The 27,002-nt window shown below is 40.7% G+C and overlaps 2 protein-coding genes across 3 annotated transcripts in view; one reads left to right on the plus strand and one right to left on the minus strand.

Annotated features, from left to right (window-relative positions):
* Positions 1–13,722, plus strand: part of AAMDC (adipogenesis associated Mth938 domain containing) — a 33,403-nt gene extending 19,681 nt beyond the window's left edge. Inside the window, exons 3-4 of the mRNA XM_030835976.3 lie at positions 11,691–11,786; positions 13,550–13,722. Of these exons, the coding sequence (XP_030691836.1) occupies positions 11,691–11,786; positions 13,550–13,690 (237 nt within the window). The 3' untranslated portion in view covers positions 13,691–13,722. The remainder of the gene's footprint in view (positions 1–11,690; positions 11,787–13,549) is intronic.
* The window catches only part of INTS4 (integrator complex subunit 4), a 134,463-nt gene that overhangs the window by 2,172 nt on the left and 105,289 nt on the right, over positions 1–27,002 (minus strand). For both annotated transcript variants that reach the window (XM_060303761.2, XM_030835971.3), the window contains 2 exons: positions 23,856–23,976; positions 12,190–20,106 (listed from right to left, as the gene is read on the minus strand). In XM_060303761.2, coding sequence (XP_060159744.1) covers positions 19,928–20,106; positions 23,856–23,976 — 300 coding nt within the window. In that variant the 3' untranslated portion in view covers positions 12,190–19,927. The remainder of the gene's footprint in view (positions 1–12,189; positions 20,107–23,855; positions 23,977–27,002) is intronic.

A 27,002-nucleotide genomic window follows, 5' to 3' on the forward strand; every position in this document is an offset into this window, starting at 1 on the left:
CTTTTTCTATTTTGAAATATTTTGAACCTATATAACAAATTGGAAAAAAATAATAAACACTTGTATACCATCAGCCTAGATTTACCAGTTTTTAATATTCTGGCACATTTACTTTATTTATCTTTCGGTGGCTTTCTCTCTCTCTCTCTCTGAATAACTATATTTGCTGAATCATTTGGAAGTAAGTACTGACATCATGATACTTAACTCTAAATACTTCAGCCTGTATCTAATAAAACAAAGGCATTCTGCCTTACATAATCATAATGTTACACTCAAGAAATCCAACATTTATATAATATTAAATAGCATCAACTCCATAGTCAAATTATAACAATTGTTCCAATAAAATAATATCTTTTATAGCTGGCTTTCCTTTCCAACCCAAGATCCAGTCAGGTGTCATGCATTGCATTTTGTTGTCGTGTTTCTTTACTCTATCAATAGATAGATTTATTGATTGAAGTATAATTGACCTACAATACTATGCAAGTTTCAGGTGCACAACATAATGATTTGATATTTCTATACATTACAAAATGATCACCACAATAAGTCTAGTTACCATCTGCCATCATACAAAATATTTACACTGTTATTGACTATATTCCCCATGTTGCACATTTCATCCCTGTGACTCATTTCTTTTGTAACGGTTAAGTTTGTACCTCTTAATTTCCCTCACCTATTTCACGCATCTCCCCCACCACCTCCCCTCTGGCAACCACCTGTTTATGAGTCTAATTTCTGTTTTGTTTTACCTGTTTATTTGTTTTGTTTTTTAGATTTCACATATAAGTGAAATCATACAGTATTTGTCTTCCTCTGTCCGACTTATATCACTTAGCTTAATACCCTCTAAGTACATCCTTGTTGTCGCAAATGGCAAGATTTCATTCTTTTAGTGTTTTCATTTTCTTTGCAAAAATACACAAGTGGAATTGCTGGATTGTCTGGTACTTCTATTTTTAATATTTTGAGGGACCTCCGTACTGTTTTCCATAGTGGCTGCACCAATTTACATTCCCACCAACAGTGCACAAGGGTTCCGTTTTCTCCACATCCTCGACAACACTTGCTATTTGCTATCTTTTTGATAACAGCCATTCTGACAGATCTGAGGTGATATTGCACTGTGGTTTTTATTTCTATTTCCCTGATGTAGCTACATCAAACTAAAAAGCTTTTGCACAATGAAGGAAACTAACAACAAAATCAAAAGGCTTTGGAAGAAAATATTTGCAAACAATGTATCTAATAAGGGGTTAATATATAAAATATACAAAGAACTCATACAACTCAACACCAACAAACAAATAACCCAATTAATAATTGGGCAGAGGTCCTGAATATACATCTTTCCAAAGAAGACGTACATATATCCAACAGACACATGAAAAGATGCTAATAGCTTTCCTCCAAGAAAACACAATAAGATTTCCGTAACATTGACACGTTATGGAAAGCCTCTTAAAGAGGAACAGAATCAGACACTCACTAAGGGTAGAGAGCCTTAGTGGTTTGCCGGGAGGGACTGCAAGCAGCAGAGAGGGAGCTGGTGGCAGGGTGAGGATGCCTCAATAACAGGCTGATGCTTCAAACACAGACCTATGCGCAAGGCTGTAAGTAATCACCCACCAAGGCCTGGGTCCACAGGCTGTTGCAGTTATCTTTCATGACTCTGTATGTGACACCCTGGGCCTGCAGTAAAGCACGCAACAGCCAATTGAGTTCCACTGCTCCAGCAACTCTGATGGGCTCCTGCTGTCTGCAGTCTCTGAATCTTCAGAGGATTATGGTTTTGCACTCTTTTATGACCTTTCACTTCATTGAGCAGTGGCCTTGTTTCCTTATACTAGAATGTGAGCTCTTACAGCCTGGGGATCACAGTGCTCCTCAAAGTAGATGCTATTCTTTGGGGGTTTTCTTAATAAATTTATTTATTTTTGGCTGTGTTGGGTCTTCGCTGCTGCGCGCGGGCTTTCTCTAGTTGCGGGGAGCGGGGGCTACTCTTCATTGCAGTGCGTGGGCTTCTCATCGCGGTGGCTTCTCATCGCAGAGCACGGGCTCTAGGCGCATGGGCTTCAGTAGTTGAGGTATGAGGGCTCAGTAGTTGTGGCTCATGGGCTCTAGAGTGCAGGCTCAGTAGTTGTGGCACACGGGCTTAGTTGCTCCACGGCATGTGGGATCTTCCCAGACCAGGGATCGAACCCGTGTCCCCTGCATTGGCAGGCAGATTCTCAACCACTGCGCCAGCAGGGAAGCCCCTATTCTTTGTTAAATGAAGGAATCATTCAGTATTTCAGATAAATGCATTTACTTAAGGCAGGTGAAGCTCTCCAGCCCTGATTTGTAATTCTGTTAAATATTTACCTTGGTCGTTGTACCAGAAAAAAAAAATGTTAGTTCTTCATACCATAGCTGTTCAGCTCAGGGTGGTTCTAGGATTGATCACAGAGCTGTAGAACTAAAAAAGCATCTAATCCAATCGTTTTATCGATGCATTCTTTAAGAACCAATTATTGTAATCAAATGAAAAAATATCCCCATTTTTGTTTTGCCTTTTAAAAATGTGTAAACCTAGGGACTTCCCTGGTGGTCCAGTGGTTAAGAATCTGCCTTCCAATGCAGGGGATGCAGGTTCAAACCCTCGTCGGGGAACTAAGATCCCACATGCCACAGGGCAACTAAGCCTGCACGTGCCACGACTACTGACCCCTCACACCATAACTAGAGAGCCCACACACTGCAACCACTGAGCCCACGCACTCTGGAGCCTGCGCGCCACAATGAAAGATCCCGCATGCCACAACGAAGATCCTGCATGCCGCAACTAAGACCTGATGCAGCCAAATAAACAAATATATATATTTTTAAATATATAAACCTAAATTACTTTAGAGATAAAGGATCTAATCTCCCCCCAATCTCTTCTGATCTTTGTGGAGAATAGGGAAAGCTGGAGGCAGAGATACTGTTCAGAGCCACCTGGCCACTAGCTCTGCATCCCCTCCCACGATGAGGAAGTACCGTTGCTGCTGATCAGTTTGGTTCACTCTTTGACGTGCAGGTGTTCTAATTTAGAACACTCTGATATTCCCTTAAGTGTAAGCTCATATAGTCTTAGTGTAAATTCCTTAAGAAGATGCTGATGAAGTTAAGTCAGAACATAAAAAGGTGTTAGTGTGAGAGACTGGCTATGTTATCAGCTCTGGAACACTCACTGAGTGAAGAGTGTCAGCAGTAGTTGTACACCCCACAGGGAATCAAGAGACATGGAGAAAGCCAGAAAAGATGGGCTGCATCTGTTCCTGCTTTGTGTAGCCACCTGGCTTCTGCTAAACTTTGTTTCCTTGGCTAAATAAATCAGGAAGTAGTGAGTAGGTATGTGTGCCTATATGTGGTCTCTTCCTGCTAATCTATAACCTGCCAATACTACAGGGTTATTTTTTAAGCTGTTTATTTTGAAATAATTTCAGACTTACAGAAAAGTTACAGGAATATTAGAATTCTCATTTTTACCCAGACCCAAATGTTAAGATTATCATATTTTCTTTATCATCCTCTTCTCCAATAGACTTTTTTCTGAACTGCTGTATTCTATCCCTTTGCTCCTAAATGCCTGTGTGTATTTCCCCAAAAAACAAGGACATTCTCTTACAACAGTGATGAAAATCAGGAAATTAACATTGATACAATACTATTATCTAATAAACAGACCTTATTAATATTTTGCCAATTGACCTAATACACGTTACATTTATTTGTCATATTAATGGAATCATACAGTATATAGTCTTTTGAGACTTGCTTTTTTCACTCAGCATAATACATTTTAGATTCATCCATATTGTCATAGGTATCAATAATTTGTTCCTTTTTTATTATTGAATAGTATTCCATTGTTGGATTATAACACAATTTGTTGATGAACATTTGGGTTGTTTCCAGTTTGGTTTACTACACGTAAAGCTGCTACAGATGACTGTAGTTAGTAATGCTATACGATATATATGAAAGTTGTTAAGAGACTAAATCCTAAGAGTTCTCATCACAAGAGAAAAATGATTTTTTCTTTTTTTGTATCTGTGTGAGATGATGGATGTTAACTAAACTTATTGTGGGAATCATTTCATGATATACATAAGTCATATGCTGTACACCTTGAACTTATACAGTGCTGTATGTCAACTATATCTCAATAAAACTGGAAAAAAAAAATCTAGAGTAGGATATGCTGCTTCTAAGTTTAGGAAATAAGAGTTAACAACGCCTCCTCCCACCCCCAATAGAAAGCTGCTATGAACGTTCATGTACAGGTTTTTGTGTGAATGTGAGTTTTCATTTCTCTAGGATAAATACCCAGGTATGTGATTGCTGAATTGCTTAAGTACATATTTAAGAAAATGCCAAACTGCTTTCCTGCTAGAACATGAAGAAAGTGATATGCAGTAAGACTGGTGAGGCAGCTGGGAACTTACAGACCATGTTAAGGAGTTTGGCAGTTATTTTAAGGGCAATGAGAAGCCATTGAGTGCTGTTAAGCAGAGGAGTGACTTGAGTGGATTTGTGTTTTGCAAAGATTCCTCTAGCTACAATTTGAAGAATGGTTAATTGGAAAGGGCTAAAGTGGTTTTATGGAGACCAGTTAGAAAGTTACTGCAACAGGCTAAATAAGAAGTAATGACAGCTTAGACCAGGGTAGTGGCAGTGGAGATGGAGAGGAATGGACAGGTCCAAGAGATAATAAGGAAGTAAATTATTATGTCCAATCTTTTGGGGAAAATGTTTAACATTTCAACATTATACTTAATGTTTAGCTAGCTGTAGGTTTTACTTAGATGTCCTCTACCTAAGGAAGGTTCCCTTCTAGTTTAGTTTATTTTTAAAATATTAATAATAATTATTATTTATTTTTATTGAAGTATAATTGACCTACAACACTATGTTAGTTCCAGGTGCACAACATAATGATTTCATGTTTCTATACATTACAAAATGATCACCATGGTAAGTCTAGTTACCATCTGTTACCATACACTATTATTGACTATATCCCCCATGCTGCATATTTCATCCCTGTGACTCATTTGTTTTTTGTTTTTTAATTTATTTATTTATTTATTTTTGGCTGCATTGGGTCTTTGTTGCTGTGCACGGGCTTTCTGTACTTACTGCGAGCAGGGGCTAGTCTTCGTTGTGGTGTGTGGGCTTCTCATTGTGGTGGCTTCTCTTGTTGCGGAGCTTGGGCTCTAGGCACACAGGCTTTAGTAGTTGTGGCACACAGGCTCAGCAGTTGTGGCTCGTGGGCTTTAGAGTGCAGGCTCAATAGTTGTGGTGCACAGGCTTAGTTGCTCTGCGGCATGCGGGATCTTCCTAGACCAGGGCTCGAACCCATATCCCCTGCATTGGCAGGCGTATTCTTAACCACTGTGCCACCAGGGAAGCCCGACTCATTTATTTTGTAACTGTAAGTTTGCACCTCTTAATGTCCCTCACCTATTTCACTCATCTCCCCCACCACCTCCCCTCTGGCAACTATGTGTTTATTCTTTGTATCTATGAGTCTATTTCTGTTTTGTTTTTTAGATTCCACATATAAATGAAATCATACAGTATTTATCTTTCTCTGACTTACTTCACTTAGGATAATACCCTCTAGGTCCATCCATATTGTCACAAATGGCATTATTTATTTCTTATGGCTGAGCAATATTCCATTGTATATATGAACCACATTTTTAAAAAATTTTGTTTATTATTTATTTTTGGCTGCATTGGGTCTTCGTTGCTGTGCGTGGGCTTTCTCTAGTTGCAGCGAGCAGGGGCTACTCTTTGTTGCAGTGTGTGGACTTCTCATTGCAGTGGCTTCTCTTGTTGCGGAGCACAGGCTCTAGGCACACAGGCTTCAGTAGTTGTGGCACGTGGGCTCAGTAGTTGTGGCTCGTGGGCTCTAGAGTACAGGCTCAGTAGTTGTGGCACACGGGCTTAGTTGCTCCATAGCATGTGGGATCTTCCTGGACCAGACCTTGAACCCGTGTCCCCTGCATTGGCAGATGGATTCTTAATCACTGCGCCATCAGGGAAGCCCTGAACTTTTTAAATTAAATTTTATTGGAGTATAGTTGCTTTACAATGTTGTGTGAGTTTCTTGCTCTACAACAAAGTGAATCAGTCATACATATATATATATCTCCACTCTTTTTTGGATTTCCTTTCCATTTAGGTCACCACAAAGCACTGAGTAGAGTTCCCTTTGCTGTACAGTAGGTTCTCATTAGCTAGCTATTTTATACATAGTAGTGTATATATGTCAGTCCCAATCTCCCAATTCATCCCACCCTTCTTCCCCCCTTGGCAACCGTAAGTTTGTTCTCTACATCTGTGACTCTATTTCTGCTTTGCAAATAAGTTCATCTCCACCGTTTTTCTAATTTCCACATATAAGCGATACTATACTATATTTGTTTTTCTCTTTTTGACTTACTTCACTCTGTATGACAGTCTCTAGGTCCATCCACGTCTCTGCAAATGGCACTATTTTGTTACTTTTTATGGCTAAGTAATATTCCATTGTGTATATGTACCACATCTTCTTTATCCATTCCTCTGTTGATGGACATTTAGGTTGCTTCCATGCCCTGGCTATGGTAAATACCGCTGCAGTGAACATCGGGGTGCATGCATCCTTTTGAATTATGGTTTTCTCCAGATATATGCCTAGGAGTGGGATTGCTGGGTCGTATGGTAGCTCTATTTTTAGTTTTTTAAGGAACCTCCATACTGTTCTCCATAGGGGCAGTACCAATTTACATTCCCACCAGCAGTGTACAAGGGTCCCCTTTTCTCCACACCCTCTCCAGCATTTTTTGTTTGTAGAACTTTTTTTTTTTTTTTTCGGTACGCGGGCCTCTCACTGTTGTGGCCTCTCCCGTTGCAGAGCACAGGCTCCGGACATGCAGGCTCAGCGGCCATGGTTCACAGGCCCAGCCGCCCCACAGCATGTGGGATCCTCCCGGACTGGGGAACGAACCCGTGTCCCCTGCATTGGCAGGCAGACTCTCAACCACTGCACCACCAGGGAAGCCCTGTTCGTAGAATTTTTGATGATGGCCATTCTGACCGGTGTGAGGTGACACCTCATTGTGGTCTTGATTTGCATTTCTCTAATAATTAGTGATGTTGAGCATTTTTCATGTGTCTGTAGGCCATCTGTATGTCTTCTTTGGAGAAATGTCTATTTAGGTCTTCACCCATTTTTTGATTGGATTGGTTTTTTTCTATATTGAGCTGCATGAGCTGTTTGTATATTTTGGAGATTAATCCCTTGTCAGTTGCTTCATTTGCAAATATTTTCTTCGATTCTGAGGACTGTCTTTTCATTTTGTTTATGGTTTCCTTTGCTGCACAAAAGCTTTAAGTTTAATTAGATCCCATTTGTTTATTTTTGTTTTTATTTTCATTACTCTAGGAGGTGAATCAAAAAAGATCTTGCTGTTATTTATGTCAAAGAGTGGTGTGCCTATGTTTTCCTCTGAGGGTTTTTATAGTGTCCGGTCCTTAATCCATTTTGAGTTTATTTTTGTGTATGGTGTTAGTGAGTGTTCTAATTTCATTCTTTTACATGTAGCTGTCCAGTTTTCCCAGCACCACTTATTGAAGCGACTATCTTTTTTCCATTGTATATTCTTGCCTCCTTTGTCATAGATTAGGTGGCCATAAGTGCGTGTACCACATCTTCTTTATCCATTCATCTCTCGATGGACATTTAGGTTGCTTCCATATCTTGGCTATTCTAGTTTAGTTTTCTGAGAGTTTTCTTTTTTTTAATCATAAATACATGGTGAACTTCATTAAATGCTTTTTCTGCATCATTTGACACAACTGTGTAATTTTTCTTCTTTACTTTGTGGTGAACTACATTGATTTTTAAAATATTGAACCAACCTTGGATTTGCTAATGTTTTGTTGAGGATTTTCATTAAATGTTTAAAATAGAATTCACCACTGAAATCATATGTGTCTAGAATTTTTTCTGTGGAAGGGTTTTAAATTATAAATTCAATTTCTAACATCTATAGGACTATTCAGATTTTCTGCTTCTTGTGTTTTAATAAGTTGTGTCTTTCAAAAAAATCTGTCCATTTCTTCTAAGTTGTCACATTTATTAGTGTAAATTTATTCCCAATTTTTAAAATTATTCTTCTGCTATCTGTATGATCTATAGTAATGTCCCCTTCATTCCTGGTATTTATGAATTGTGTCTTCTCTTTTTTTCCTGATCAGTCTTACAATGGTTTCAATTTTATTAATCTTTTGAAAGAACCAACTTTTGGCCTTGTTGATTTTTCTGTCATTTGTTTCCCATTTCATTGATTTACATACATATATTCATTATTATCTGTCTTCTGCTTGCTTTGAATATGATTTGCTTCTCTTCTAGCTTTTTAAGGTGGGGGCTTACACCATTGATTTTAGACAATTATTTTTCTATTATAAGTATTTAAAGTGATAAATTTGCCTATAAGCATTATATAGCTGTATTCCACAAATTTTCATGTATTTTTCCTTTACCCTTTAGTTCAAAATACTTTGTTGCTCAATTTCCAATTATTTATGGCTTTTCTAAATATCTTATTGTTATCAACAAATCTATTTTGTCAGATATCATATTCTCTGTTATTTCATTTCTTTGAAATTTACTGAGACTTATGTCAGCATAAGGTCTTAGTGACTGTTCCATATACACTTGAAAAAACAATGTGTATTCTGCAGTTGTTGGGTGTAGTAACCTATAAATGTCTATTAGGTCAAATTAACTGACAGTGTTGCTAAAAGCTCCCATTTCCTTAATTAGACTCTTTGTCTATGTGTTTTATCATTTACTGAGAGAAGGTTGTTAAAATTTCCAACCATAGAGCTGGATGGACCTAGAGTATGTCATGCAGAGTGAAGTAAGTCAGAAAGAGGAAAACAAATACCGTATGCTAACACATATATATGGAATCTAAAAAAACAAAAAAATGGTTCTGAAGAACCTGGGGCAGGACAGGAATAAAGACGCAGACATAGAGAATGGACTTGAGGACGTGGGGAGTGGGAAGGGTAAGCTGGGATGAAGTGAGAGAGTGGCATGGACATATATACACTACCAAATGTGAAACAGATAGCTAGTGGGAAGCAGCCGCATAGCACAGGGAGATGAGCTAGGTGCTTTGTGACCACCTAGATGGGTGGGATAGGAAGGGTGGGAGGCAGATGCAAGAGGGAGGAGATATGGGGATACATGTATATGTATAGCTGATTCACTTTGTTATAAAGCAGAAACTAACACACCATTGTAAAGCAATTATACTCCAATAAAGATGTTAAAAAAAATCCAACTATAGTGGTTTTGTCTCTTTTCTTAGTTCTGTTATTTTTTTTTTTTTTTTAATATTTATTTATTTATTTATGGCTGTGTTGGGTCTTAGCTGCAGCATGCAGGATCTTTCCTTGCAGTGTGTGGGCTTCTCTCTAGTTGTGGCATGTGGGCTCCTCTCTAGTTGTGGCTCCAGAGTGCATGGGCTCTGTAGTTGTGGCACAGGGGCTCTTTAGTTGTGGTACACGGGCTCAGTAGTTGTGGCACGTGGGCTTATTTGCCCTGCCGCATGTGGGATCTTAGTTCCCAGACCAGGGATCAAACCTGCATCCTCTGCATTGGAAGGCGTTTTCTTAGCGGCTGGACCACCAGGGAAGTCCCAGATATGTTATTTTTGTTTTCATATATTTTGTAGCTCTTTCACTAAGAGTGTACAGATTTGGGTTGTTATGTTTTTCTTAATGAATTGGTCCTTTAAGTATCATGAGATGAAACTCTTTATCTGTCGTAATACTTCCTATCTTGATATTAATATAACCACACCAGCTTTCTTAGTGTTTGCATTTTATATCTTTCTTTATCCTTTTACTTTCAACTTATGCCTTTATATTTCAAGTATATACCTTGTAAGTAGTGTTTAGTTGGGTCTTGCTTTTTAACTCAGTCTTTGCCTTTCATTAAACTATTTAGTCCACTTAAAGTTAATTACTGCTACAGTTATGTTTAAGTGTTAACATATTGCTATTTGTTTTCTGTTTGTCCTCATGTTTTTTATTCCTGCCTTTTTAGGGGGGTTAATCAAGTATTTTTTAATACTTCAGTCTGTCTCCTTTATTGTTTTTTTAGCTCATGTGTGTGTGTGGGTGACAGGCAATTGCCTTAGGGAAGATTCAGGTTACACCTAAAGTAACAATTATTGTGTGCCTACAGTGGGCCGGGCACTGGGCTTAAGCACAACTCTGTGGTCATTAGGGCTAGTTCTTTCAAGTTTCAACGTTGCTCCCTAGGTTACAGTATTCTAATAAAGTGCATTAAACAAAGGTTAACATGTTTCTGTTCAAATCCCAACTGTGCTACTTAGTAATTGTGTCATCTTGGCTAATGTGTATTTTGTGAGCTTCAGTTTCTTTATCTATAAAACAAGGAGAATGGATGCTTTTGTGCTACTATTAATGCAGATCACATGGAATAATTTCTATAGCTGTATTATGAAAATTGCAACTGTAAACATGTAAGATATTATTATTCCAGGATTTAATAAAAATACTCATATTTGTTCTTCTACCTTTTATAACAAATTTCAATCCTATCTTCTCTAAACCATCAGCTTTTTAGACTGAAAAACCCTTCTTTCTTTGGTACATTTGTTGTTGTCTTGGTATATTCAGCAGCTCTTTCCCTAAACCATGTCTAACGATGATTAGAATGTACCCCTTCTACAACCACTGCATCAAGGCATACTCCTAGTCATACTTCAAGATGCAATTAAAACAGCATGTCTTCCATGACAATTTTCCACTCTTATTCACTCTCCAGTAGTTGGGCTGGTATTTACCAAACTCTAACTCCTGTATCCCCTTTGCTGATGTGGAAGCAGTTCAGAAGCCACCATCCTTTAACGTTGGATTAATGTTCATTAAACACCTTACCTTAAATATCCCTGGGAGAATCTGGGAAGACTTTGCAGTGATAGGTTTTAAAGCATCGAAGTTTTCCTGGAGTTAAGTGGGAAAGGGGCTCAGAAAAAGGAAACGGTATGGAGCTTTCCAAGTTTTGGCATGGTATGCAGGTGCTTTCTTCTCCCACGTCATCTCTTTTCACTCACCTGTCACTTACACTTCAGTCATATGGAACTAATTGTAGTTCACTAGGTTGCTCTTTCCTCTGAGCCTTAGTTCATGCTATTCCCTGTATTTGGTATGCCTTGTTCCCCTGATTTCCTTTAACCTGGCTAATTCCTGTTTGTCCTTTAGGTCTCAGCTTAAATGTCATGTCCTCTGGGGTGTCTTCCCTGACCCCCTGCCCTGACTCCCCAGGTCTGAATTAGGTGCCCTTTCTGTATGTTCTCACTACACCCTGAACATTACTCTTTGTAGCACTTGTAAAACTACTGAAATTTCTTTGTAGTCTTCTATATTTTTCACTAGACTTAGAGCTCCCTAAGGGCAGTACTGTATCTTCTGCTATTCCCAGGGCCCTAGTGAGGCTTGGCCTAGAGTAAACCTCAGTAAACATTTGTTCGGTGAATGACTGACTCTAACAGGAATGCTGACCGCAAAGAAAGATGAAAAGAGCAGGTAGCTGGTATACTTTCTCTTTCCATGTCCAGCATTCTCCTGGTGTGCAGCCTGCAGATGTGGAGGAAGTTGTCGAGAAGGGTGTGCAGATCCTTGTCATTGGCCGAGGGATGAGTGAGGCCTTGAAGGTAGGTATTGGTGAGCACAGCATTCCTGAGGACTTCTGGTAATCTCCTGGATCTTTACCTTAGAGATATGTCCTTCTTGGAAGTTCATCTCTATATATCATGCACCCTCATTTTGCTGAGCCAGGGGATGGCCCAGGATAAAATAGTGGCTGCGCACTATTCTTCCTCATCAGGGTTGGACTCTCCAGTCTCTAATCATAGGCCTGTGCTGTTTCAACTATTTTTCAGAAATTCCTCAATCCTGGAATTTCTCTTAAGCTCTACAGCTATCAATATTTGGCTCTTTAGATTTTTACAGTACTTTCCATTTTAACAGTACTTTTAATTTTTCTTTTCTTGGGCACATTCAAGTTAAGCCTTTTTCCCCTTTCAGAAAAAGAAAGTTTATTTTTATTGTACTTACAGAAATAGTACATGCTTGTTGTAAAAGAGTCAATGCGGAAATGTAGAATTAAAAAGGTGAAAGATTTCCCCTTCCCAGTCGTAACTGCTCCAATGCTCTCTCTATGCATCTGCAAATATATACACACTTACACGTACTGATATACATGTTTTTACATAAATAGGATCGCTCTATACATATTGTTCTGTAACTTTTTATTCACTTACATTATTGCATTATGGACAGCCTTTCACATAAGTTTATAGAGATCTACCTCATTCTGTCCTTTATATAGATGTCGTAAAATCCAGTTCCCTACCAATGGAGGTGCCCTTTAGTTATATTTTTTAGTTTAACCTAGTTTTTTCCTCCATTAAAATGATCCCTATCTGTAAGACTACTGTTATTATAAAATTGTTCAAACATATAAAGAAGTAATGTAGGACATTTTAAAAAACATTTCACTCAGAGCTCCTTCTGACAAGGCAGAGTCTAATTAAAATCTATTTAAAATAATACTGAAGGCAAGCCAGAGTTGAGAAAATATCCAATAGCTGCCACTCTTGAGAATCTTTTATATAAATTCGTTTACAAATATTTATTCAGCATCTTCTACGGGGCAGACACTATTCTAGGTACCAGGGACAACAAGCTAAACAAAGCAAACAAGGTTCATGGCCCTCATGGATAATAAAAATGTAGACAATTTCAGATCATAGTAAGTGCTGTGAAGAAAATGGTGACTTATGAGGGGCTGCTCCAAATGGGGTGATCAAGAAAGGCCTTTCTGAGAAGATGTTTGAGCTGCAGTGTACATACATTCATAAAATTTCATCCTCACACCAACCCTTTAAGTATTATTGTCCCCGTTTTATAGGGGAGGAAATTGCAGTTGAAAGACTTTCAAAGGTCTCTTGGTTAGTACATAGCAAAGTTAGAATTTAGACTCAGGTTGGACTGAGTCAAACATTTAACGTTTTCCATACTTTAGCTGAATTCATTCTCATACCAACCCTGTAAGCAGGTATTGTTATCCCTATTTACATACATGGAAACAAAGGCTCAGAGAATTTAATTCACTTACCCAAAGTCACAATGCTAGTAAGGACTTAAATTCAAGACTGACTCCAAAATCCATGCTCTTTCCAGTTTCCGTATCACCTGAGCTGTCTGCACATGTTTCATGGTACTTCTGTTAACTTCTTAGAAGGCTTTTGACTCCTTGGGACTCACTGCCAAATTCTGGGCTGGTGACACGCTGGGTGATTGAGGAGTGATGGTTGTCACTGTCCAGTTCTGTAGAATATACTTGCCTCATAGCAGGAAAAGAAACCCTGGGGGCCTTTCCCCCTGATTTACTCATCTTTTTCCTTCTTCCCAGGTACCCCCATCAACTGTGGAATACCTCAAGAAAAAAGGCATTGATGTGCGGGTCCTCCAGACAGAGAAGGCAGTGAAGGAGTATAATGCCTTGGTTACCCAAGGCATCAGGGTGGGAGGGGTCTTCCATTCCACCTGCTGATGGAGCCTTGAGAATAAATCACTAAGCAATGATGCCTGTGACTGTCACTCTTACCTCTGTCCACTCCATCCCCCCAAGCATTTTTGAACAGCTGCCCGTGCCAGGTCTTGTGCTAGGCTTTGGGATGCATGGATGACTTAGGGAAGGTCCTTGTCCTGGGGGGTGGGGGCTGAAAATCAGGGGAGGAGACAGAAGTTTACCAAAGTTTAATATTGTGGCAAATGTTAGGCCAGAAGTAAGCGAAAATAAAGGCAAAAATAAAGAAAGCCTTTTGACTTGAAGTTTGAAAGCCAAAGAAAAGTTTCAGTGCATTAAAATCACATTGCAGTTGATGCTTTGGAATGTTTAGTCATCAATTCAACCAATTTTTATTAAGTACCTTATATGCCAGGCACTGCTATAGGCTCCAGAGAAACAGCAATAAAAGTCTTGTGCTCATGAAGCTTATATTCTAGTGGGCAAAATAAACAAGTAAACAAATACATAATATAAGTAGAATGTTATGAAGAAAAATAAAGCAAGATAAGAAAAAGAGTGATAGGGGCTATTTCAGATATGTGGTCAGGGAAAGTGTCTTTGTGCAATGACATATGAGCATCCCTGAATGAACTGAGGCAACACTTCAATAACAGTAAAAGGAGCTATGCCTTGATACTAGGGTTCTAGGCAGGCTGTTCTACTAACTAAACCTGAGCCTTGCCAGACAGTTCTCTCTGCCTCAGATTCCCTCACTATAAAATGATGGGGCTGGACTAAATGCCTTTTAATGGTCCCTACTGGCATGGATAGCCTTTGCTCTATTAAATACCAGGTGGCCTTTGTGAAGCCTTAGAATAGACTGACAGAATTATAATAGTAATCAGCATTACCTTATTTTTCATTTTTCCCCCTCTTTAAAGAGTTATGAGTATCAGCTTTGGTGTCAGATAGCCTTGACTTTGAACTGTGGCTTTCACGGCCACTCACTGGTTGGGCATTTATTTAATCTCTCAGAGTTTCATTGTTCTCATTTGTCAGATAGGGATCATATTAGTACCTGGAGTTATCATAGGTGTTAAGTTGGGTAATTCATAGAAAGTCTTGGCACTTTGGCATGTAGTAAGGACTCAATAAACTGAAACCATTGTATCTTTCTCCTAATGGGGCTGCTGTGTAAAGCTAACTGGTTTCATTTTATGGTTCTTAATATATCAGCTTATAATTTCACAGATTCATAGAATGTTGGAGCCCAAAGGAATTATCTACTCTATTCTCTCATTTATTCAGTACTTCTCTTTTATATTCATTTACTGAGAGTCTCTTACTAATATTCTTATGACCAATTATTGCTGGATCCTAGGGGTACAGGAATGATATAGTTCTTGCCCTCAGGAGTTATGTGAGAGAGAAACAAATAAACAAGACAGTAATGATACAGTGTGCTAACATTATACTAGTTACAAGGTCCAGTGGTGGCACAAAGGGTGGACTAACTTATCCTACCAGAATGGGAGGAAAATTAGGGAAGACATCACTAAGGACATAACACAAGTCTTAAAGAACAAGAAGAGGTTCATTTATTCACCAAACATTTGGGAACTCTTTATTTATTAGGTATGGTGTCTATCTATCATGGTCATAACTAAATAAAATTGCTCCACCCCAGCCCCTGTTGAAGCCACAGCCCAGAAAGCTGATTTTTGCTCCACATGATCCTGTTGCCTGACTGGCCCCACTGGGCATCTGACCTCAGGACAGCCAATCCGTAGACTGAACAGCAACTTAAGATGTGGCCTGGCAAGAAAAGATGAGCTAAGCCCACTGGAATGGAAAGTGATCTAATTTCTAAGCTTACCCAGCAAGAAAGTGGCAAAGGCAGGATTAGAACCCAATGCTGTGTCCTGATCTCTTTCTATCACCTTAGGAGGCCCGTGGGAGAGAGATCCTCACAGACCTGAGACTCAGCCTAGAGGTCTGAGAAGGTCTTGCTCAGTGCCCTTTCTACAACCAGCCATTTGTCAGATGACAGGATGTTTCTAGATCTCAGTTCCCTCAGCTCATAAAGCCAGACACTTATATAGCTAGGAAGGATGTTTGATAAAATTTAGACTTTCTCTGGTTGATGCAATAAAAAAAATTTTTTTGTCAAATGTAAGATGAGACAGCTCCAGTGGGTGCTGAATTAGGTGTGGGTGTAATCAATGTTCCTAAGTGAGTTGTCTCTACATTAAACAGAACTTAGTACAAACTTCTTTGAGACAGAAGTACCTGACAGTGAGGTTATTAAACTTTGTATAGAACCTGCTGACAGCCCCTACTTCTGAATCTGTTTTGCATGGTCAGTGCTGGAAATTTGCAGAGCCTGGAGAGAAGCTCTTTTTCCATGACACTATACTTAGTCCCATGTCTTAATCATTAAAACCTTTGATTCAATTTGTAAGTTGCTTGCACAGCCCTCACTCTACCCACACTTAAATTTCTTCTAGCTTGAGCGGTTCCTAAGACGAGCAGTCTGCCAAGTGCTAGGTGTGTACTTTCTCCATAATTCTGTTTGCTGAGGTCAATCATGTCAAAGCCAAATATAAAGTCCTTTCAGAAACCTGACTCTCAGGGCTGGGTTTTGCAGGCATGTCATGGTACAGCTAACCTTGCTCTGGATTCACGGGCTCATTCCTTCTTTCCTTGCCTGCTATGTGCTGGGAGCTATGCTGGGGATACAACACAGACATTCTTACAGTCTAGCTATTCACAGACTGGTTGGAAGAAACAGACATGTAAATATGCAGTAACGATGCAGAAGTTTCAAACTGGCACAAATCTACCTGGAGACAGGTTTTGTTTGTCTCAGAGTAATTTTAACATTTACTTTATTTGGTTACCAAAATTTTTAATGTGGTTATTTTTCACATGAAAATGCAGGTTTCTGACTTCTCTGGAAGAATCAGAAAATCTGACATCACCAGGCCCATACCTATGAACAACTGAGTGGAGCTGAATAGCAACTGTCTTCTTCTGACAGAGAATGTGCTGATTCCTCAAGTCTCTGTTATCTTCTTCCAGGTCACTTGACACCCCCCCCTTTTAAATTTGTACAAGGATTATTATTTTTCATAATTTTGAAAAATACATTCATGAAAATTACCTAGGATGCATTTATTAGATTGACAAAGCCACCTGACCCCTTTTTTTCCCCTGCCTACCTGCTTCAGGGGTTGGCATTTGTGAACCTGCAATAAATACCACGCTTGAAGAATGTATAGGAGGCTGTGCAACGCACCAAGCCCACAGGAGACACAGATAGGTTGCAGAATGAGGCTCAGTCCTGAAGAATGAAAAGCAAAGAACCATAGGAGACAATCTGAAGAGCACATTCCAGGGCTCCGCAAGTGCAAAGGTGTGAAGCAAGAGAGAGCATGGTAAGTATTGGGAATAACTACAGATAATCCTCTACAGCTGCAGAAGTAGAGCATGTTTGGGACACGGAGTATGAGGCTGGAGAGGACACAAGGGGCATAAAGAGCCTTCAAGGATAGGAGTTTAGACTTTATCCTGGGGCCAGAAGTGACCCACTTACAGGGGGTTAAAGCAGGGGAATGGTGTAATGAGATCCGGGTTTTAGAAAGATTACTCTGGTAGCTGTGTGAAAAGTAGACCAAAGGGGGCAAGGCAAGATTTGAAGCAGGCAGCTCATTAGGAAGCTAATCCCGTACCTTAGGAGTGATGATGAAGGCTGCATCAGGACAGAAACACTGAGTCAAGAAGAGAATTGAAACATTTAAGGAAGCAGAATCTAAAGGACTTGATGGCCGGTTTTATAGGAGGCGTAAGGATAGAGTCCAATGTGACACAGTTTCTGGCTTTGACGAGGTACATGGTTGGCCACTGAAAAGGCATAACAACAGATCCCTGTCATGAAAACCATATTAGACTGAGAAGCCTGGGTTCCAGACTTGCTTCTACTAACCCAGTCTCTCTGGGCTTGGACATTCGCTTATAAATGAGGGTGCCACACCAGAGCCATCTTTATGCTCCCTTCCAGGTCTTTGTCAGAAAAATCAAGATTCTCATAATTCACAGAGAATTCAGAGTAAAAGGAATTTAAAAGGTTAAGCCCAACTGCTCATATGATACTTGAATTCCTTTACAACAAACTTGTCAGGAGCTTGTTCAACCTCTGCTTGAACACATCCAGCATGGAAAGCTCCTTATCTCCTAATGCAGCCCATTCAATTCTTAAAAACTCATCCTGATACTAAGGTAAATTTTGCCCCTTCGTGTTTTTCTCCACCTTTGGTGGGAAAAGTACTATTTTGGGTTTTAAGACCTAGGGATCAAATCCCGCCCTTGCCCCTTAGGAGAAAGACATTACCTCTAAGTCTCCGTTTCCCCAGCTGTAAAATGGGGAATGACCCAGAAGGATTTTTATAAAAGGAGTAGTGTTATCTGAAAAGGATTCAGCATATTCTTCCCTTGCAAGGCTTTCTATAGCTATGGCATCAAAGGCTTAGTTAGCAGCGATGAGTCTTGATGTTTTCATCTGTGCTTCAACTCAGTAATCATCATTAGGTGCTTTGTGTCAGGGCCATGGTATGGTTCAGCCTGGCTTTAAGCTTCATTTTATCTCCAAGGCAGGCAATTTTCTTTAGGGCATCTGTTGACACATGAGAGCCCGCTGATGGCACATCACTGAGATGTACTAAACAGGCGAGCACACGAGAAAAGTAAATCCCACGGAGGTGATCTTCTTCCCTTAGTCCCTCTATAGCAGTTATAACCCCCCAGAGCCAGACTTCCTGGGTTCAAATCCCAGCTCTGTCATTTACTAGTTGTGTGTCCTAGGCCAACTAGGCAGCTCCAACACTGTAGTCATCAGAGATGTAGTTCACAATATTATTTCTTATAGTGGATCCCTCTTTCTCATAATCCTGGTTTCTTTAAGTTCTCTGAACTTCAACTGCCTTGTTTATAGAATAAATGTAACAGTACCTACTTCATAGGGTAGTTTTGAGGATTAAATGAGTTAATTCATGTAAATGGCTTACAACACTGCTGGGCACACATTAGGTATATTAAACCAAAAGTCAAACATGCTTGAATTCAAATTCCAGCTCTGCCTCTGAGTAATTGTATGCTCTTATTATTTTTATTAGCTTTCCAAGTACCAAATATGATCAAGACTGGCCACAGATTCAGATTTGCCAAGCATTATTTAATTAAACCCATTCAACAACACTTACGGTATAATTACCTCTGTTTTACAGATGAAAAAACTGAGGCACAGAGAGAAAATTTGAAGGTTCTTTTCCATATGGTATAGCTCAGGCCTTTGGAATCATCTTGGATTTGAACGAGTAAAGGTGTTATTACAGTTTTCCTACCAGTGACTTAACCTCTTAGTCTCACTTGGCTGTTGCAAGGATAAAATGACAGGTAAAGAACATAGCACAGGCCTTCACGTGGTTCACATCTCTGGAGCCTTTACTGTTCTTAGACCCCTGCTGCACCTTCAGCTCACACGCAGCTCCAACGCTGGAGTCATCAGAGTAGTGGGAAATGACTTTGTTTCTTACACTAGGTCCCTCTTTCCCATAATCCTGGTTTCTTTTGTAAAATATGGCCCTTCTCTCATATTTTTGTTCTAAGGATAACGGCAGGCAAGATCAAGAATTTCCCTGAGGGATGAAAGTGATTCATTCTTCAGCTGTTCATTCAGTCCTTGGCCAGCTATTGCCTGAGTTAAGGAAGGAGACTCTCAGCAAGATAATGAAAGTCTAGGGCCCTTCAGGAACTGTCGGTGGTGAAAAAGTACAGCTGTGAAAGCTGCTTTGGAGTTGGCCCTGGCAAACAGACTATTGCTTTAAGAAATAAGATTACGGCTCCAATAACTGGTTCTTTGGAAGGGGCTAGAAAATTGGATCTTTTTGTTTCACACCCGAAGAATGTAGGCCTGCGGTATAAATGTTGAACCTATAGCCACACAGATTTCTTTAAGGACCAGGAACTACAACAGCTTGGTGTCTCAACTTTACTGGGGGCAAGGCTAGGGAGGTAGGGGGTGGGGGATGGGATAGACTTGAAGGTTTTTGTTTTCTTAATGCAAAATAATTTATCCAATGTTTGATACCAGGTAAGACTATAAGGGTCACATGTTCTTCCTTATGCCTATATACCACGTCCAGGTGAAATGCTCCAGGCTTCTGGCTCACTCTGACCCCAAGAAGGGCCTTCTAGGCCACGGCTGTAAAGACTACTTGTGACTCAGCGCCTTGCGGGTTTGGGCATTATGTAAACTTTTACAGACTTGCTGAAGGGGATGGTGCCCTCGATGCCGGTTTCCACCTGGGATGACATCTCACCACCCTCAATCCAGGGGGATTTTGGAATGCGTGAACTGGAGTTGTAGGCCAGCAGCAGTCTCACTTCCACCTGGCATGGTTCTAGAAAAAAAAAAGACAAAAATCCTCTGATGGGGCAACGCCTAGGAATTGGGATGAAATGTCAAGTAAAAGCAACATCAAAGATAGAAGCAGTAGGGTTTCAAGAACATTTCTTCATCTGTCTGCGTCCCTCCTTTCCCCCATCAGCATACAAAAACACTTTTCCAGCCTGAATATTGTGAGGCTGTTCCTAAGCCTGCACATGTACTGCTGCTTCTCTGCCACTGCTACCTCCTCCTCCGGTCTCTTGGGCTCCCCGCAGCTCAGAGCCATGCTGCTGAGATGTTCAGAGAGCAAGCTAAAAAGGCCTCTTCCACAGAGGCCTTCCAGCCTCAAGACAGAGGGTCACAAAGTACATGCATGTGGCCAATTCTTGTACCCAGATAATCGTGCCTTTCTCCACAGCTGATCTCAGGCCTGAGGGCTACATGCACAGTGGACTCTACTGCATTAGCGGAGAGGAAGCCTTTCATTAAGGAAATAGTTTGGACAGAAAACTCTCACTACTGAACAGGAATATATTTCAGGGACCTAAAATCACGTCACTGAACCTTCCGTTCTTTCATGACATGACATTACAATACTGATCTGGTGTCTTCATGTGGCAGGCCCCAGCAAAAATAAATAAGACCTCCCTCAAATTGCTGTTTGGCTGAGGAGGCAGAGACAGTTGCACTGGAGCACAGTGCACACTCGAGTCCGTAAGAAGTACTGAGGAGGGAGCTCAGGAATGCTTTGGAATGGAACACCTGCTCTGTGCCAAGCACATAACTCCAAGAGTTCTTACCCTGCCACACCATGAAAGAAAGACTGTCACAATCCCAAAAAAGTCCCAAGACTCTGAGAGGTTCTAAGTGACTACCCAAATCCACACCAGTGACAGAATTTGAGCTTAGTTCATAAATTGAAGCAACTAATCTTTCTATTCACCATGTGGCTTCCATAAAGAAGGGGGAGAGGATTTCAGAAAAACCTAAGGGCAAGTGCAGAGGCCAAGAACACCGCTAGCTTGGGTGTCTGCCTTGATTTTGTGTGACTGGGTAATCTCATGAAAGGTGTAAGTATTAAAGATGAGCCCAAGGCTAAGAGGTTTACAGGGCAGGAATGAGGGCTGGATGGATCTAAATGAACAAGGGCAAAGGTCCCAGGACTTCTCAATGCCTCCCCAGATGTGTTCCTGGCTACTTCCAGACTTCTCCCTAGGGATCAGAATACAGACTAGATTGCTGTCCTCCAGGAAGGGAAAGGCTGGCAGGCAACCAGAGCAACCTAGCCAACCCCAGAGAGCAACCAACCTCAGCATCACCTTTTCACGTGGGGCCTTTTACCAGCCTGGAGTGTATCTGTAATGAAACTAGCACTGCTTTCTGGTACTAGGCTCCAGTATCAGCTCTCCCACTACGCTCTCCTTTCTTGTCCTAGATGGCTATTGCCAACCCCTAAACCACAATCTAGCCCTGGCTCTCATAGCACTTTCAGGAGCCAAATACTGGTAAGGTCAGAGGACTAAACCCAGGTCAGAGGACTAAACTCCATCTGGTCATTATGCCTTTTCTCAGCAGCATGTGGGAAGAATGGCAATTCAAGCCACTGCCAGCAGCGGAAGGGAGCAGGGAGAAGAAACAAGAGGGAAAAGACAGGGGGAAAAAGAGACAAAAGATCATCTGGGACAAATCATGCAACATATTTATCATGCTTGGAAGAATATGTCTTTATGAAGTATATATTATTACTCCAATCTTAAAGGAAAATGAGATAGAGAGGTTAAATAACTTTCTCAGGATCACACAGCAAGTAAGGCAGAATTTGGAAACTCGTCTATGCGACTCAAACCTTGTGACCTGGCAGCATTCTGTCTCCCAAAGGAGAGGCCCTTGGTAGGGAGCTGAGGGACTAGATGGAGGACCCCTTACCAATACCAGGCACCATCTCCTGGATTAGGAGAAAAAGGTGCTGGCACCTTCAGAATGAGAACACATTTTCACTTTAGTGTCCCAGGTCAGATGGGAGGATGGTACAGTGAAAAAATCAAGGGATTTAGGAGTTAGGAAATCTGTGTGCCAGCCTCAGTGCCATTACTATTCAGCTACATGGGCCTTCACTTATGCATCTACAAAATTAAGAGCAGAATACTAATTCCCACCACAAAGCTGTCTACGAATTAAATGAATGTTAATTGCAAATTTAAAATCCTATATTCAGTTTTCATTATTTGTTGAGCACCTACTCCATGTCAGGCACTAGGGACACAGAGGTTAAAGATGACAAGCAAGTTCCCTGTTCTCAAGGAGCCTACATTCTAATTGGAGAGAAAGTCAATAAACAAACGAGAAAACATCTGACACTAATAAGTGCTGAGCCGAGAATTAAAATAGATATTTGTAATTGTGACTAGGTAGCAACCTCTCAGAGGAGGTGATCCTGGATGAATTACAATTCTTCAGGCTCAGGACAGCCCGAATTGTAGGCCTGGTTCAGGCAATGACCTGCTGTGTGACCAGGGGCAAGTCAGTATGCCCCTCAAAACCTACCTTTCAAGCTCTTCTGAGCTCTAACATGTTGTTTTGCTTCCCTCAGTCTTAACCCTGTAAAACAACGCTGTCCCACAGCATTTCTTTCCCCATATCTAGGATCCCTTCACCACAAGAGATTAAAATAAGGAACTCTACGTTTCTGTGGACTTGCACTGTGGCAAACAGTGCAGAACACTCCAGGCAGCAAGGATATGGATTGAGGGACACTCAGGGAGGCAGATTCTCTGTACAAGCATTGCTGGATCTGCTCCCTCAATTTTGCCAGGCCCGCTGGACCCCCGAAGGGGCTGCCCTGACACTCAACAGCACCACTTGCTCTTTGTGAAAACTTTATAAAGTCATCTATACCTGCCTAACACCCTTGACAGAGGAAAACCATTAATAATGGCAATAAACAGTTACTCATGTATTCAAAAATACAGTGAAATAAAATTCCAGAAGGCGTCCAGCTATTTCTAAAATAAACCAGATTTGGTGGTATTGAACACCTTCTCCAGTAACAACCATGCTTCTGAATCACCTTCAATGACTTAGGCAACACCACCGAGGCCAATTCTCTCCCACATTTTAGGTTCTGCAGACTGAGTCTTTTTCAGTTTCCAAAGCAGCCTTACAGGCTTTGGAAGCGTAATGTCATTGCACTTGTATTCTCTCGTTTTATTCTTTACAAATGAAAGAAAAATACTTATGTAACCTCCATGTGTTTTCTCAAATTATCAAGGTTCTTCTCAGTTGCTGTATGGGAGGGTAAAATAGGAATAGATCACCTTACTTTGCATTATCGCACAAACCAGCCCATGTGGGAAGGGAAGGCAAGAACAGTTGTCATTTTACTTGTTCTGGGGGAATGAACTGTATTGTTCATATACAAAAAAGAGTGATTTTAAATTTCTGGTAAGAAATATAAAACTTTAATTTCCAGACAGAATAGTCCTCAGAATTAAGTAGTAAAGAATTGTTATCTTAATTTGAAAGGTGAGGAAACAGATTCAGAAGGGAGAGTAGCTTGCCCAAGTGTACACAGCAAGTCAGTGGCAGTGTTAGGATAAGAAAATAGTCTCCGGGTGTCCAGCCCACAGTTCTTTCAATGAGACTCCATTCTACTGCTTTCAGGCTCCTTAAGAAATCAAGTTCAACCCTCAGCAGGCCTGGTTCAATCACGTATTTTTCAAACTACAAAAAAAAAAAAAAAGCCTTGGCCCACTGACTCCTTACCTGTCCAGGCAGTGTGGGAGAGGTACACCTGAGTGATAAGCCGGTGCCGCCCTGGGCCGGGATTCCGAAAGTCTGCCGGCTTAGGGTGGATCATCTGAGCTTGGCCATCTGGATATGAGACCTAAGAGGTGACAGAAATGAGAAAAAGAGGCAGAAGAGCCATGAGCTTTTAACAGAATTGCTGGTGACATCTGCTGTGAACCCCAAAACAGGAGGAAAAGAAGACACTACCCTTCATACAAAACTGCTCCTGGAGGGGAAGACAACACTGTCGAAATCTCTCTACCCCCTCCCCAGTACAAAGCAGTATGTGATAAATGTTTCCTGAATTCATGGTGAATGAGGGACAGGAATAAAGTGCCTCTGTTAAGTACATGGATAGGTTAAAATATTAATCCTGATGTGAAAAGCCTTCTCAGACACCCCCATCAGGATGACTCTCCTTCCTCTGGCTCCAAATCATATCATGGCCCAGGATCCATCACCAACTACCAAGGATTAAGAATAATTCTGTAACTCTCCACTAGATCATAAGCAGCTAGGAAGCTGTTTATCTGTCTCCTTCTACAGAGACAGTGCTCAGTGCTCAAATCACTGGCCAGTTCTTCAAATCTTACAAGCTGCCAAAGAGCTCTCCTCAACACCCAGGGGGACCTCACAGCTATCTGTGTAGAGGGCCTATTATTATATACTGCACAGTGTACAAATGAGCTAAATGAACAAATGAAGCATATCCTACAAACACATAGGTCCTGGGCTATGGGAATACACTGATAGGGGTAAAGTAGGGACCACACAGGTCTTTCAACTTTGAAACTCTGGGGAGGCATGTCTCAGCCCACCTGCCCCATAATCTCATCTGTCTGGAAGTGTTGGGGCATGGTAGCTGAACTGGACAATGCTTTCCTACTGTCAGAGCTGTCCCATGACTAAGCAGCGAGTTCCTCATCTCCCAGCCTGCAGAGGTATCCAAACAGTCTGGCCATGCATGTAGTAGAACTACTCTGAAGGTGATCTTTCAGTAGAGTGTAGCAGGTGATCCTTAAAATTATCTATACCTGCAATCTCATTTATGCTCAATTGGTCAGCGAACTTCTTCCAGGGACAATGTGAAACAGGGCTTCTCAATCCGGGCTGCACATTAGAATCACCTATGAGCTCTTAAATAAAAAATACTGGTAGTCATGGGCCCTACTCTCAGGATTCTGATTTAACTGGTGTAGGCTGAGGCCCCGTGCATCAGTACTTTTTAACACTTTCTGTATAACTCTAAAGTGCAGCTAGGGTGGAGAACCACTAACTTTGGGGCTGAGAAATAAAACATTGCCCACCACATCAGTAAACAAAGGATTTTGGGCCATCAGCAACCACAGCCGCCCTCCAGCAGTGAGCCCTGAGGGAACTGAGGAAGGAAACAAGGAATGACCGCAGTCATCAAACTGCAGCCACCCCAAATGGTGCAGCTTGAGGAAACTCGGGAAGAGGAAACACAGGATACTGGCCCCAGAGAGCTGAGGTGCATATCAAAGGAATGATTTCAATGAGTCCAGACTCTTGCATCTTCCCTTATGTAGAAAAGTGCCAAATTCCTTAACTTGAGCTATCTAGTTTTCTTTTATTAACAGTAGTCTTTTGTTCCGGCTACCTGGTGGTGTTGCAAAAACTCCTATATATCCTGGTTTCCCCCTTCCTCTTCGGAACAGTTTTCTCAGCATTTATCTGAGATGCTGTCTCCCAGGCTTGCGACAATCTATACCTGCAATCTAAGAACGTCTGCCAAAAAAAACATAACTCTCAAATTCTACGTTGTGCATTTTTTTTCGGTAGACAGGGGAAAACAAACCAACAAACAAAAAACTGCCGTCCAATAAAACTGCAGCTCAGAGTTAGTTCTCTGTAGGTCTCATGATTTCTAATAATTCCTGCTGGGAAGCCAGAAGATTTTTTTCCTCTACTGTCACCATAGGTAAATATTAACCGTCTTCAGGGCCTGATTCATCCTGACTCTCTTCCAGGAAGCCGACCCTGCCTGCTCCAGGCTATTTTTCTGTACTTACTGCAGGTGCTTGCATCCCTAACTTTTATTCATATTCCTTCTGCTTGGAATACCTCTATCCTTTGCTCTTAATCATCCTTTATCTCATCCATGTAACAGTATCTCCACAAAGTCTTTCTCTTCCTTAGTCACACTCTACAAATTAAGGGCTTCTCCATAGTATTCTTTATAACTTTTATATATATATATACACACACACACACACACACACACACACACACATATGTATATATACACACATATGTATATATGTGTGTGTGTGTGTATATATATATATATATTTTTTAAGTATATTGCAGAATGTTTTTATAGTAGCCAAAACTGGAAATAACCCTGTAGGGGAGAAAAATTAATTTCCCCTCTACCCTCCTAGGTTCTTGGCTGAGACCCCGCTATAATAAAAGGCAGATTAACAGGAGAAAAACAAATAGAAGTTAATAACAAATATGTCTCCTCTATATAAGGAAGAGACCTAGGAAAACTGAGTAACTCCCTGAGACTAACCAAGCCATCACCTTAAATACCATATTCAGCTAAAAACAAAAGAAAGATGTTGAAGAGGAAGGGAGCCTGTTATGGGAGGTTATCAGGTAAAACACAATAATCAAGGGTACGAGTGTTATGCAAATTTAAGTTGGCATAGTTTTCACTGATGAATTTCTAGAGATTTAGTCTTGCTTCCCTTTCTGGTACCGAGAGGGGGATACCTTACAAATGGAGATTTCCCTTATAAATGTAAATTTCCCTCACAAAAGGGCAATTCTACTCTGTTTCCAGTCTACAGCCTCTCAAAAATAATCATCCCAAAATAATCCTTAGGCCAAAAAGGCTTATTTTGGGGTGGTGTATTATGTTCCCCTTCATTCCTGCCTTTGAAACTTCTAAGAAGCTTCACAATCCAGAAGCTAAGTCGGTAGATCGGTCCATTATCTCACTGAACCAGTCTCTTAGTCTTTCTTTTTTTTTTTTTTTTTTTTTAATCTTTATTTTCTTTATTTATTTCGTTGGTTGGTTGGTTGGTTGTGCTGGGTCTTAGTTGCGGCTCGCGGGCTCCTTAGTTGCCGTACGTGGGCTCCTTATGTAACAGAGAA

Source organism: Globicephala melas, chromosome 8, assembly GCF_963455315.2.
Source record: "Globicephala melas chromosome 8, mGloMel1.2, whole genome shotgun sequence".
Classification (NCBI taxonomy): Eukaryota; Metazoa; Chordata; class Mammalia; order Artiodactyla; family Delphinidae; genus Globicephala; species Globicephala melas.